Below are 13,627 nucleotides of genomic sequence, written 5' to 3'. Positions count from 1 at the left end.
GCCACATCTGGAGGTGCTTCTCCCAGCTGCGTCCTGGCTCCAGCACCTGGCTGATGCCCCGGTGGATCCTGCCTGGGGGAGGGAGTGGACACGCAGCCCTGGGGGAGCTCCAACATGCCTCTCCGCCGCTGTCGCCAGCGTGGCTCGTGGCACTGGCTTGGGGTCACACAGCAGGGTGGAGGGACACAGGTGTCCTGGACAGGAGAGAGCAGCCCTGGACAGGAGAGAGCAGCCCTGGACAGGAGAGAGCAGCCCTGGACAAGAGAGAACAGCCCTGGACAGGAGAGAGCAGCCCTGGACAAGAGAGAACAGCCCTGGACAGGAGAGAGCAGCCCTGGACAGGAGAGAGGTCTGACTGTGGTCCACTTATCTACACTCAGCCCTCCGTCAAGTGAGGTTTCCACCACGCAGATACTTTCAGCCCTGAAAAGTATGTGGAGGTTCTTGTTATCCATGCCTACGATGCCACCTAGTGGTCATACACTGCGACAAGATCCAAACAGTTTTATTGTTACCGCCAATGTATGATTTTCAGTGTAATCACTAATCAATGTTTCCACAAATGCCCACTTAAGCAATGCTCTCGGTAGATATAAAAATGGTAATAATAAAGAGTCAGATACAAATGGCATAAAACGTGGACATTTTTCCAAAGGAATACACATTTTGTATAAAAAGCATGGCAGTATTGTTAACAGTTTAAAAATACAAAGATTTGAGCACATTCCCCCCCCCCACACACAACTTTGTGGCTTGTTTGGAACATTTGTCGTTGAACCAGGGAATAGTCAATCGAACACCTGGAATGTCAAAGCGGTGGCTCCATGAGTTAATTCACAACAACAACATTGTCAGTACAGTATTAAGATGCTACAACATGTAGGCCCTATGATAAACGGTCCTGGCGTGAGTGGCGTGGTCTACTCTGCATGGGGCTCCTGATGGCTCTACTGTTCCTGCGGTTCCTGGGTCTTCTTCTCCTGCCAGGACTTCTTCCTCAGTTCCAGCTCCGTGTCTGTGAACGAGGCTGGGCCCCAGTTAGTGATCAGCTGTGGGCCCTTGCTGCCTGCAGGGGTTAGAGGGGACGAACGACAAACGGAGCTCAAACTGGGCGGTCAAGAGAAACGGGTAGATTTGGACATTACGTGACTTGTACCCTCCCCGTTCCTACCTGGTTGGATGAGACGGACCAGGCCTTCATGCTTGATCACCTTGTCCTTCCAGCTCTTGGTTTTGCTCGCTGCCTGCTCCCGTTTCTTAGTGACCTCCTGCATTACAGAAACAGTCGTGAGATATCTGCGGGTCATGGTATTTACCACTAGATGGCCCAAAAATATACAGAGAAGTCAGCTTGTGTCAGTTTCTGAGAAGGGGAACTTGACTCGGGAGTTGGCTGTTAGATAGTAAACCACTTGGGGTCAGTTTTGCATTGTCGGGGTTGGGCTCAGGCAGGAACAGATAAAGAGCAATTGCTGTATTTAACAACTTCACAGCAATACAAAATAACTTTGAACCAAACATGTTTCAAAAAGAAGAAAAAAGGGTTGAAAAACAAACATATGCTAGCACATTTTGAGGAAAAAGTACCTAACCCTAACCTTAAAAAACGCATTGAAGAATTTGTTTATGAACAATGAAAAAAAAACCTAAAGGCATGTCAACTACACAAGCCAGTGAGACATGGTCCTCATGGTGGCAGCTGTGGTTGACAAGTCCAGGAGGGGGGGTTCCCTGACCTGGTACTGGGCCAGCGCGCCCTGCCTCTCCCTCTCCAGGCTCTCCAGCTGCAGCATGGCGGCCTGCAGGGCCTGCTCCTTGGCCAGCTGCTCGCTCTCCAGCTCCTGTTTCTCAGCTTGGGTCTGGGACATGACCCGCTGCTGCTGCAGGTGAATCTGCTCCAGCTCGGCCCGCTTCGCTGACTCCTCCTCCAGTAATCTAAGTGAGTGACACATACACACACACACACAACAAGGCATGATTATGCATGTCCAGCTTCCATGCCAGTATTGCAATGGGACTCAATGCAAGTGGGGTGTGTGCTTGGATGACTGTACTGTGTGTGTGTGTGTGTGTGTGTGTGTGTGTGTGTGCGTGTGTGTGTGTGTGTGGCAGGAGCCTGACCTAGCTTGCAGTTTGCGCATGGCCTCCTCGTCCAGCCTGGCCTGCCTCTCGTCCTCCAGGGCCTCCTCCAGGCGGGCGTACATGGCCTCCAGTTCCTTCACCCGCTGCAGGTACTGCTCCAGCTCACTGGACTTCTGAGCCATCTGCTCCTCCATCTGCTGACGCACCTGAAGGAGTGCACACACACACACCGATAAGAATAGAATATTTGGTATTGCTCATCTCAACCAGCGGTGACTCAAAGTGAGTCACCGCTCACTTGAGACTAGCAGCTGAGGTCGACTAAGGTTTTTACCAAGATTCACCAACAGTTATCCCACGGTTGACTACTGTTATTCTGAGTATTTCCAGTATGTCTGGTTAGACAAAACAGGAAGTCCTCAAATTAAACAATGAATTCAACTCTGAGAACTCAACCCAGTCTTATTTTGAAGCAAGTCTTATTTTGGCGCCGACCTTACCATCTTCTCTCTCTCCAGGTCTGTTCGGTAGCGGTCCTGCAGTTGCTCCTGGGTTTCCTTCCTTCTCTGCTCCTCCATGGCAGCTCTGGACGCCTCCCCCTCCAGTGTCTGTCAGGGACAAAGAGGAGGAGGTTGTTGGCAGCAGTGTTACACCACCTGCTAAGGAAACCCTCACTTGGTCCAACAAGGAGGCTTGAAAAGAAACTTCTTCCTGGACTTGTTTGAGGAGCTTTTTGTGTTAAACGAGAAAAATATGCCACATCATGACAAGGAGGAAGTTTTTAAGGAAAGTGGACAGGCAATACACCTAGGTCAAGAACAATACAAGTGTCAAGCTTTACTTTAAAGAGGTTTGAACGTTTAGGAAATACCAACCTATCATTTCTTTACGCAATCGTATCTGGACAAAAATGGATCATCTAAATTCTAGGTCATGTAGGCTAGGCAGAATTAAGAAACACACATGCATATTTTCAGATAAAGAGGAAGTGGGTATTTTTACAGCCATATTAAAACCCACTTTAGAACTCTCTTTGGAAACCCCTTCCCAGGTGCTACTTATGACATATTTGCATCTTGAGTTTCAACTTCTGCTTCCCTGCTTTGCTTTTATCAAACACAACATCATTCTTCCTGTGTGAAAATGGTATGTGGAAGCTCAAAAGCTCAAACTACGATCATTACAAGACCAGTTACACATTATGAACATTACTTTCACTGTTATCATTTGTAAAGGGGAATTAAAGTCTTTAAAGAGGGATAAAGCGTACATTACAGAAACCACAGACCACATAACTCCTTACAACCCTTTTTGGGTGAGGTATTTCAGAGAGAAGAAGGAGAAGGAAGGATATTTTTTCCACAAGCCAGGAAAGGACCGTGGGTGGGTTCTGGGTAAGCACTGACCTTCCATTCTGTTCATTCTAACAGAAAGCAGTGAGAAGGGTGAACTTCCCTGCACACTCACGCTATTGTCTTAACTGGTCACACCTCTCTAGGGCACTGTCCCAGATACGAGGACAGGCTCTGAACAAGACTAAACTGCCTGTGTTGTCTGGATGACGTTACTTCTTACAGGTCAGTGTGAGATTCCTGAGGTCACAACAAATGAGTGATTAGACTTGTAGTTTTATCATCATTACAGGGCAAGCAAACTTTCCCCTGCAATTCCCTATCAAGTAGAGAATGGTAGAGTAGGCAACTTCAATACGACAGTACTGAATAAATCATTGGCTATGCAACCAATGAAGAACATTAGCAAGGAAACTAAAATTAGCACCTGGAAAAACAAGCTAGGGCACTAGGACATCGCCTACACCCAAACACGTCTCACACACACACACACACACCTTATGTCAGACAATCAACATTCTTAAGCGGAGTTGTAACCCAGGACAGTTGAATGCATCCACATTTACAACTGGCAAAGCCGACACCGACTGGAATTGGCTGCGGAGCAAAAGGTCAGGGAATCAATGGGCTAAACAAACAGGCCGCAGTTTCATGGGGGAAGGGGGGGGAGGGGGGTGGAGGGAGTGGCACCCAGACGTGAGGAGGGAAGTACCTTCCTCATGGACTCCAGCTGCCTCTGTTTGCTCTCGTTGGCGGTCTGGAGCTGCCTCATCCTCTCCTCCAGCTCCTCCTGCTCCGCCTGCTGCTTCTGCCGGAGCTCCCTGCGACGGAGCCGGGCCTCGCGGTGCGGGGCGGGCAGCCCCAGCCTCAGCAGCTGGACACACGTCTGGATGGCTGGGGAGGAGAGGGAGGGAGATGAGGAAATCAGAAGGGAGATACAGCTCTGATAAAAGGTTCCAGTTATCCTTTAGTCTACATACTGATAAGAACACAGTTGGGGAAACCCAGGGAGAGTGTAAGAAGAGGGTGTGCCATTGTCCCCACAGCAGAGATACTATGGGCCTACATAGGTGTCAGAGGACTGGAGGTGAGAGAGAGCTCTCTACCTTGAGTCCACTCTTGCTTCTTCTTCTTGTCCGACGCGCTGATCTCAAAACTTTTGTTCGAGCACTTGATTATAAAGAGGCATTTCTTCCCCTCCTTGTCTGGTAGAGACTGCAGAGAGACGCAGGCATCACACACACACACACACACACTCAACACACACTTCCTTGGGCTGACCCCGTGAACAATGCTAAAGGAAGCTAGTAGACAAAAGGTAGGTCTAGCAGAAATTCGAACCGTCCTCGCGCTGTTGGCATGTGAGGATTGTGATATAGTAAGATTGCGCTAACAGGAAGTAGCTGCTGTGTGACATTGTGGGAATGCTGAATTCTCTTGCTCTCCTCTGTGGAACCACTGGATGGAAATCTCTCGTTAACAAGTGATAAGCCTCCATTGTTATAGTCAGACGGGAGTATAGATAATCCCTCACCTCCACACAACAGTTGCAGTCCAGCACAATGTCTCCCTTCTTGTCCACCATGTCCTCGCTCGCATAGTAAGAAATGTTGCTGGGTCGAAGCACAAACCAACGTTCGGTCCAGTTCTTCCTTTTATGGCCCTTCTTCAACATATAGCCCTACGAAGGAAGGCAACGTTCAGCACGATACAGGCCGCGACACATCTCCACCGTCTCCCGTGCAGATATGAACAGCGAGAGAGGTTCGTCGAGCCCAGACTCACCTGTTTGAGCACGTCCAGTATGAGCTCCTGGAAGACCTCGGAGATGCCCATGGCGCGGGTCTGGCTGGTCATCCCCTTGCTGAAGTGACCCATGCCCACCAGCTCGATCAGGTCCCACACACTCAGACAGCTGTTCTTCTTGGTCAGGACCAGCTTGTATTCCTCAAACGACTCCTCGTTCCAACTTCCTCCCATGGCCTCGGTCAGCTTTCGCAAGAAGTATTCAATCTGAGGGGGTGGGGGTCAGGTCGAATCAGTTTGAGTGGTGTGGTAGAATTTGAAAGGGTTATGATATTATTCCAATTCAGTATAAAATCAAATTTTTCTCTTATTCCCTAAAGGACAGGTGGGCATATTTATAGTGCTTTGTTACAATCTCTCAGTGTGAGGTTCAGCATGTAGCAGATAGTATGATCAGATACTGTACTTGTCCAGTTTCCCTGCTCTGTTGACCCATTTATGTATTTCACAAGAAAGGCAGGATGTTTTGAGGGCATGTTTGCGTCCACAGAGTGGAAGCTGTAGTGGTGTCTTACTTCTTCAATGACGATGACCAGAGGGTACCGGTCCTCTGACAGGAAGTTGAAGATGCACCAGACCTTGAAGGCATCATTGTTGGAGATGAGAAGGTGGTTGGTGGAGATGTTCTTCTTGAAACACAGAGTCCAGCACATCCTGTTGAACTCCTGCAGGTCAAAGTTGTTCCGGACCTACAGGACAGTGAAAAGATTGCTGTTATTTTCAGGTCACACACAAGAAAAATACCGTAGACTGGATCAGATTGGAAAATAAAACTCTTCAGTATCGGGGAGGGTACCGTGTTTACAAGTATTAAGTGGGAGGTTAACATTCTGGTGCTTTCACATGCCTTAGCTCACAGGATGTGAAGTACAAACAATGTTCTTTAGCTCTTCATTTCAATTCAAGTCAGATTCCGAGAGAGAAAGGCAAGGAAATAGCCTCCAAGTACAAATAGTGCTGAACTCAAGCAGTTTACTAATTGACATCAGTGTTGGTTATATTGCCATGGAGACTGTTGGCAGGCCTCACTGTACACCAACAGATGTGGGTTGCATCGGACAGTCTGCCAATTAGAGAGCCCAGGACAATAATCCCATTGAAGGCAGGATTGTTGTGGGGGAGAAAAACAGATTCAGACATAAACACTGCCATTGCACTTGTCTGTTTCTTTACTGGTGTGAACCATCTCAGCAGTGCATTCATGACCGCTGACAAACATTTTAAAAGATGAGCACATCTACTTAGAAGTTGCATTTTTAGCAGATTATTTATCAGACTGTGGAGCTGTCCTTGAGACCAGAACCACAGAGCTCCACTGTGATGATACATTTATCATCGTGTCTCGCAATTGGCATGAAAATCCACAAAAGAAACAGAAGAAGCTGATGCAAGCGAAACAGTTTTTTGTCACATTTTTTTTTGCTGTTTTAGTCATCCATGCCAATAGCAGACACCAACCAGGTTATCAACCAGAGCTCTATTAAAACAATAAAAAGTTGTTTTAAAAAGGGAGGTTGAGAAGGCAGCTAATGCAGCCTGTGCGCTCACCTTGTCCAGTATGAATCTGCTGAGATAGGGCATGTAGCCCTGGGTGGACACGGGCCCCTCGTCATCATCCTTAAAGTGACTTTCCAGGGCCACAGGGTCGTGGGCGATCTTCATCACAGTACACAAGTTGTGAGACAGCACCTGCCACACACAGGTCAGTGTACAAGTCAGTAGAGTAGCTACTATTTTATGAACACAGTAGGAATCATGCTTTTTATAGAATATGATTGGCAACTATAAAAATGGTCCCACTGTACAGCAAAGCCACACACTGGTGGAAATTATGTGTTATCATCGGATCAAGCAGTTATGCAGTTGAAACTTTGTCTTTACAGAATATAATTAGCCACTATCAGAATTCCCCCACCACTCAACCCACATGGATGGTGATGAATATGAAAGCATGTGCTTTCATCATTTCAAGCACCACTGCTCATGTGCAACCTTGTCTGTTCTTGTCAACAACATTTGTTTATGATAGAAATCTCCTCAGTCTTTGAAAAGTAGTGTGTTCTCAAAATATGTTTCAAATCTTGACAAATACACCCATCTGGACATCTGGCCATTGAACTAACAAACAGAGTAACAATGGAGTGTTTTCACTGTATCGTAAGTGCTGAATTTGGGTTTTCCTTCAGAAGTGTTGTGCTGTGGTTGCAGGACCCCTCCACAGGCAGTCTGGTGGCAGACTGTCTTTATCAGGCTCTGGCACTAAGGGCCCAGGACCAAACAGGAAAACAAGCTCTGCCCTCCCTTTCCAGAGACGTTCTCACAGCCAGAACATTTCTACTTCCTTTTAATTCCTCTTAGTTACATAGTCAGCATTACATGGTCAACAAAAAGGCATCGATTGTGGATCAAAAAAACGCTCTGCTGGGACCTTGTCAGCACATTCTGCTGTCTAGTGCTGACTCCAGTGTCATAAATTTCACAAACTTCCCCAAAACTAGAGGAAACTAGTCTGAACAATGCCACGATACACAAAATGCAGTTAACGTATTGAGATCCATCACCGAACACTAGGGAAAAAAACTGTAGGCTACAGTCTGCGCTAGGTTATCTAGTTCCCTATTCACAACTGCGTCTGTTACGAGGACATTTCTCTCAATTATATTTTAGAATAAAGTTAATAACTGAATAGAGTGGTTATATGCGACCAGGGATATTTGTTTCTATCCGCTTCATGTCACGTACTGATTTAAATATCTACATTTAACAAATGTATCTAAACAAAGTCTCATTTGCTCCGTTTCAACTAGTTGACATACCTTCAACTGAGATTTGGAAACCTTTCCACTTTGATCCACATCCAGAGCCGTGAACGCGTGCCATATTGGCTTCAAAAGTTCGTCCCTCGATCCCATTTCAGCGTCGGAGCTATCGCCGTCCTCTGAGCAAGTACAACTTCAGACAGTTCACTTACAATTAGATACCAACTGTCACGTGACCACGGTGTCACCGCTGTCTTTTTGGAAATACATACGCACGTTGCGACCTTATTTATAACCCTTCAGGATAACATACGTCTGTTAAGATCCGTCAATTATACTCATGTTAAAAAGGGTTATTATTCATAAATCACCGACATTATTGCTTAACTTAGTGTCAAAAGTGAAATAATCACAATTAAAGGACTCAAGTGAAAAAGCGAATTTATTGAAGAGAAACCGGTAACATTAAACCAAACGTTGTCAGAATATCTACATGCATAATATGCATCATTGTAATGATGTTTTCACAGTTAACAAAACTAAAACGGCTAGATGAATGCTACATGTGTAGTTAAGGACTTAAACAGCTTAAAATACTGACTTCAACGGGCATTAAATTTCTCCATCCATCATATTCAAAGTACAAATTATAATCAGACAGATAAAAACGTTCCATGATTGACCTGTATCAATCGCTTCTTTCACGAATGATCAGCTCATCATGAATTATGAATGAGTTTAGAAAGAACAAAGCGTACACAACTCTGTACATAATGAAAATACTGTAAGACCTAAATGATGACGAACTAGACCAGAATTGTGTTTAAAAGAAACAGACTTCGAAATACGTATGATATATAAACTCACTGAACTTCATCACACTGAAAGACAAACCACATACATAGCAGCAGGTTTTTTTTAAGGCAAGTTCACCCATTAGATTCAAAGTGCAATGGTCCAGTTTCATTACCTGTCTTCAGGTACATATCACAGGTTGTAAGGTGCAACATCACACAGTCCCAACCCCTCACACTAACTGGAAGAATCAATTAACCCCCCTCCCCCACATCATTCAACAGCATATTCCAAGTGCTCCACACTTTACGAGTGGCATGCATTTGGTCCACTGAATTTACAATTCTCAAAGTACCCATCTAGCATGAATGAACTATCATTCATGGTAAGTGTGTGTGTGTGCGTGTTCAGTCAGGTTTGCCGTCCCTTCTTCCAGGTTCTCCCAGTCTGCCCTGAGACAGCCGGTTCCCAGTCCTGGGGCTGGGCTCTGGGTCAGGCCCTGTCAGTAGATGGTCAGGCTAACAGAGCGGTTCATCTTCTTGCCAATGAGCCTGGAGCTCCTGCTGGTCTGCAGGGTGGAGCGGGTCAGGATCCGGTCTGTGTGCAGGATCTTCTCCTCAGCTGCCACCTTGGCCAGCTGGGCCTTCTTCAGCTCCCTGCAAGAGGACAAGCACACAACGTCAACAACCGTGGAACACTCCCAAGTCAAGAGAACGCTGCATCGCTGGAGGTAAAACCTGGCTTCACCCGCTGGCTGTCGAGGTGCATCTAATTGACAGGTAAACAACCGTACGGTAGTAAATGTATACGCACTTTTGCAGTAGTGAATTTTTGAACTTCTCGGCGTTGAGCTCGACCCGCAGCTGGTCGGCGCTCATGCGCGAGGCGGTGAGGAGGACCGGGTGCTTGGTGAGGGCCGATGCCGACGGCCTCCGCTCGGGGTCAGGGTGGATCATCAACTGCAGACCGCAAGACACCGTTAAAAACAACATCCTGAAGGGAGCCTTTCAAAACGTAGAGATCATGTAATATAATGTCTTGTATGCTCGATAGCAACTAGCTACTAGTATGTGGGGATGTCCTACCTTTAGTAAACTTAAGAACTCGTGCGAGAGCACTTGTGGAATATGTGGTAGTTTTCCTTGTCTTATGTCATGCCACCTATCCCCATTGCTTGGAAGGGATTCTGCCCCTGAGGCACTGATTAGAGTCAGTGCCAGGGCAAAAATATCCGCCTTTGTGAGGTTCCTGTAGTCCTGGAAAAACAGGTTGAGTCGGTTACTAGCTTGCTTGGCCACAACAACAAAAGAACAAGATTTATATTGTCCTTGGTCAGTATAGAATGACCGAGCGAGGAAGTGCTTTTATTTACCTCTTGCAAGACTTCATTGGCCAGATACCTGCTGTCTCCTTCTTCGACATGGGGGTTGTCTACTCTGGTCACATGTCCAAGATCCCCTGGTAATCAAGCACAAACGACTTTAGAGTCAGTCCCCAGCATCACATAGTAAAATAGTGTTTGAGATTTGAAAAGACTTCACAGCTGAATGTTGCGCAAGTGACTGACCTATTTTGTAAACAACGTTCGTATTTGTTCCATCATCATCATCAAATTCATCGACGGAGACCACGATCCTCCGAGACAGGAAGATGTTGCCTGGAAAATTTAAGTCGTTTTAGGACACTTTCCCCCCTACAGAAGGATCCAATAGTTGGCTCCAACAGTAACATATTGTATATAACACAATATGTACCATACGAGGAAAGCTATTGAAACAGCAGTTACTTACTGGGCTTGATGTCCATGTGGACCAGAGCAGTTGAGTGAATGTACTTCAGCCCCTGGGCCACCTGCAGGAGCAAGTCCTTCAAGTTCAGTTCAGAGAAGAAGTGCATAGTTCTGTAGTTCTCCATGACCTCATCAGCGAGCGTTCCCCCGTTACAGTACTCGTTCTGGATCAGCATGCGGTCATCCTCTGACCAGGCAGAGTAGTACCGGACCACATGTGGGTGCTGTCCCAAGACGGCATGGGCATATACCTCCCGAAGGGCATTCTGCCTGAGAAACACAAATAATCACAGAATTTAAAATAAATAAATATCCCCACACACACACACACACATTTTGGGACTGGCATACAATTCAAACATCCTCTTACTCGTCTACTGATCCAGCAAGGGGCTTCTTGGAGCATTTGATGGCGTAGATGCACCCATCTAGTCTCTTCACACACTTGAAAACGGAGCCAAACTCCCCCGATCCAATCTTCTCCAGCTCGTGAAACTCTGTGGTGTATCTAGACATCATGTTGCTGTCCAGGAGAGTCATCCTCTGCACAACAAAGTTTGAAGCCGTTACAAGATGAACAAGTCTAAAAGAAAAGCATTTTCTTTGCGAATACAATGGAACGGTCGTGATTGTGATTTCGAAATGTACCTTGGATGGGGGAATGATGTCCTCCTCAAACTCTGCATCACTTACTTCCATGTCCTCGCCACAGGAGCTGAGGAGACAAAAAGACAATAGGTGTTATGTCACATGAGAAACACTAGAGGGCAAAAGGAAAAACTACAAGCGCACATGGTGAGTGTGTGACCATGTGGCTTCGGCTGGCTGCCAACTTCTAGTCAAGCAATCGCCAACCGATTTAACGAACCTCTCAGGGGCAGGTATTTAAGTCAACTGTGGCATTATCAATAGTGCAGTTCGAATGAGTACCACTCATCCACACAGAAATCTATAATTCACCATTTAGTCACGTGCAACAATGTTATAAGTTAGTTGGTTTGTAGGTACAAAAGTTCCAACAAAGCTAAGTAAGTTTAAAAAGTTCCAACAAAGTTAAGTAGGTGTAAGTTTTAAGGAATGATGGTTTCACAGGTTACATTACTTTAAAAATATCCTAGTTCACCAAGATAACTTCTGGCTGTAAACCGGCATTGTTGTTCTTCCAAATAAACCGAGAGCACAACACAGTAGAATAAATGATCCGTTTAGTGAGTCAATTGCCTAAAAAAAAACTCACAAGATCCCTCCTAGTTGTTCCACAGCCAGGCAGGATTACTTACTCATTCCAATGTGATCTCTTGCGGGTTTTCCTCTGGAGTGTTTCTGTCTGGATGAGCAGTGAGTCAGGAGTAAACGGGTTTATGTTGATCATGGGTGTATGTCTGAGTCTGCTGTCTGTGTGGGGTTTCCCCGACGAGTCCACATGGCTGAAGACGTTAACTCGGTGGACTGTAGACACGGACGCCACAGCTCTGGCCCTTGACAGCAGACTCTGAAAGACAGACAAAAAAACATGACATAAGTAACTAACGCCATTTACATGATTGGACAACATGGGGAAGGGATTATTCAATACAGGGGACATACACAAACAGGTCAATCGCATGTTAAAGAAAATATTCTGCAGTTGGTCAAACTCAATGTTACATGTCATTTATAACGGAGTTGTTTTAGACCAACCTTAGGTGTGTGAGGCACATCGAACAGCCTGAGTTTTCTGAAGGTTTTATGGGGTGGCGTGTCAGGACAATCAGGCAACGGTGATCTGGGGCTGGTCTTGTCTTCCCTGCTGTAAGACAACTCAGGCGGTGAGCTGTTGTAATATGCACGCACTCCTTTTCTTGGAGAAGGCGATCCCTTCATCATGTAACTCCCTGGAGATTTCAGGGGAGACAAACAACCGAAGCCTTCCTCGTCCCACAGCGCTGCGTCTTCCTCCGTTGCAGGTAGAAGTGTGCTGTTGCGAACATCTTGGTTTTCTTTGGCATTTTGTCCATGCGATTGCACAGGGGAATCTAATTCATTCAGGCCCGTCTCCGTTTCAATGCTATTTGCTTCATCCTCTCCATCACTCTGAGAAAATTCCAGTCTCTGCCGAATAGGTCCCATCTTCGGTGACGTGCTGACGAACAATCGGCAACTTAAACTCATGCTCCAGTGAGTTTGCAAGCTAGCTAACCACGCGTCCTTACAGTTTACTGCCAGTGGAAAAGTTTGTTTGATATTTTAGTATCGTAACCTCCTTATTGTGCCCATGGCACGACTTTCTGAAGTTGGAAAGATTCTGCTCACAATCGCGATGCTTCCAAAACGGTATTCTTCAGATAGGTAAGCTAGCAAGTTAGCTTGCTAACATTTCACGCTTGTTGTGTCCCGTGCGTTTTCCAGTATCCAGACAGCCCACGTTGCTGTGCTCTCAGCAAGCCACTTATTACTTCGTTAGTATGAAACGTGCTCACTTACTCCAAACAACGAATGCGTTTCAGTCGTCAACACGTATTAGATTAATTCACAAGTTGTCCGATCTAACATTTGTTTACAAATAAAGTGTTGTCAAGAAACTCTTGTTCAACCCACTGTTTCGCTTCCCGCGACCGTTGGACAAATTATTCCAGTCTTCAACCAATGGGAGAGGTCCGGTCCTGTTTGAAAAGGGGACGTTCTACACTTTGTAGGAAACCTCTACGTCACCACGCTACTTTCCAACCACTTCACTGAGCAAGTTACAAGGTCTGTCTTTATGTCTAATGTCTAACTTGTATCTTAACCCCTAGCTCTTTTTATTTTATTTTTCTGTCTGAATACTATCCCCCTTTATACAAAATATTTGTGTTCATTTGTAATATATATATATATATTTATCTCCCCAACTGACACCTTTGATCTGAACATAACTACCCTAGTAGCCTACTGATCTGAACATAATTAATTACCCTATAGGAGTACTGATCTGAACATAATTACCTATAGGAGTACTGATCTGAACATAATTAATTACCCTATAGGAATACTGATGTGAACATAAGTAATTGCCCCTTAGAGAG

At 45.8% G+C, this 13,627-nt stretch overlaps 2 protein-coding genes across 2 annotated transcripts; both read right to left on the bottom strand.

Annotated features, from left to right (window-relative positions):
* Positions 1-489: 489 nt before the first annotated feature.
* swap70a (switching B cell complex subunit SWAP70a) lies at positions 490-8,219 on the bottom strand. Its single transcript, XM_062471486.1, has 12 exons — positions 8,057-8,219; positions 6,789-6,929; positions 5,756-5,929; positions 5,220-5,447; positions 4,969-5,115; positions 4,541-4,649; positions 4,147-4,328; positions 2,583-2,690; positions 2,122-2,288; positions 1,737-1,935; positions 1,172-1,268; positions 490-1,066 (listed from the first exon to the last, which is right to left on the bottom strand). Exons 1-12 carry the CDS (start codon positions 8,150-8,152, stop codon positions 948-950), a joined length of 1,767 nt encoding a protein of 588 aa, XP_062327470.1. The 5' UTR covers positions 8,153-8,219; the 3' UTR covers positions 490-947.
* Positions 8,220-8,423: 204 nt separating this feature from the next.
* On the bottom strand, positions 8,424-13,190 carry LOC134028355 (wee1-like protein kinase 1-A). Its single transcript, XM_062471838.1, has 10 exons — positions 12,264-13,190; positions 11,864-12,075; positions 11,232-11,298; positions 10,954-11,126; positions 10,585-10,853; positions 10,362-10,451; positions 10,167-10,252; positions 9,880-10,050; positions 9,608-9,753; positions 8,424-9,450 (listed from the first exon to the last, which is right to left on the bottom strand). The coding sequence occupies exons 1-10, from the start codon at positions 12,732-12,734 to the stop codon at positions 9,297-9,299; spliced, it is 1,839 nt and encodes a 612-aa protein (XP_062327822.1). The 5' UTR covers positions 12,735-13,190; the 3' UTR covers positions 8,424-9,296.
* Between the last annotated feature and the right edge of the window lie 437 nt (positions 13,191-13,627).

The sequence above is a fragment of the Osmerus eperlanus genome, chromosome 10 (assembly GCF_963692335.1).
Source record: "Osmerus eperlanus chromosome 10, fOsmEpe2.1, whole genome shotgun sequence".
Lineage (NCBI taxonomy): Eukaryota > Metazoa > Chordata > Actinopteri > Osmeriformes > Osmeridae > Osmerus > Osmerus eperlanus.
The sequence above is the reverse complement of the archived record's forward strand: the minus strand, read 5'-3'. Positions and strand labels throughout refer to the sequence as shown.

Bases quoted from the DNA above. Each gene is read 5' to 3' on its own strand.
- swap70a (XM_062471486.1), bottom strand. From the start codon at position 8,152: ATGGGATCGAGGGACGAACTTTTGAAGCCAATATGGCACGCGTTCACG. The intron at 2,691-4,146 runs GTACTTCCCTCC...TGTCCCTGACAG, and splicing joins AGCTGGAGTCCATGAGGAAG to ACACTGGAGGGGGAGGCGTC. The intron at 2,289-2,582 runs GTAAGGTCGGCG...GCACTCCTTCAG, and splicing joins ACCTGGAGAGAGAGAAGATG to GTGCGTCAGCAGATGGAGGA.
- LOC134028355 (XM_062471838.1), bottom strand. From the start codon at position 12,734: ATGAGTTTAAGTTGCCGATTGTTCGTCAGCACGTCACCGAAGATGGGA. The intron at 12,076-12,263 runs GTTGGTCTAAAA...TCTGTCTTTCAG, and splicing joins ATGTGCCTCACACACCTAAG to AGTCTGCTGTCAAGGGCCAG. The intron at 11,299-11,863 runs GTAAGTAATCCT...TTGTCTCCTCAG, and splicing joins AAGAGATCACATTGGAATGA to CTCCTGTGGCGAGGACATGG.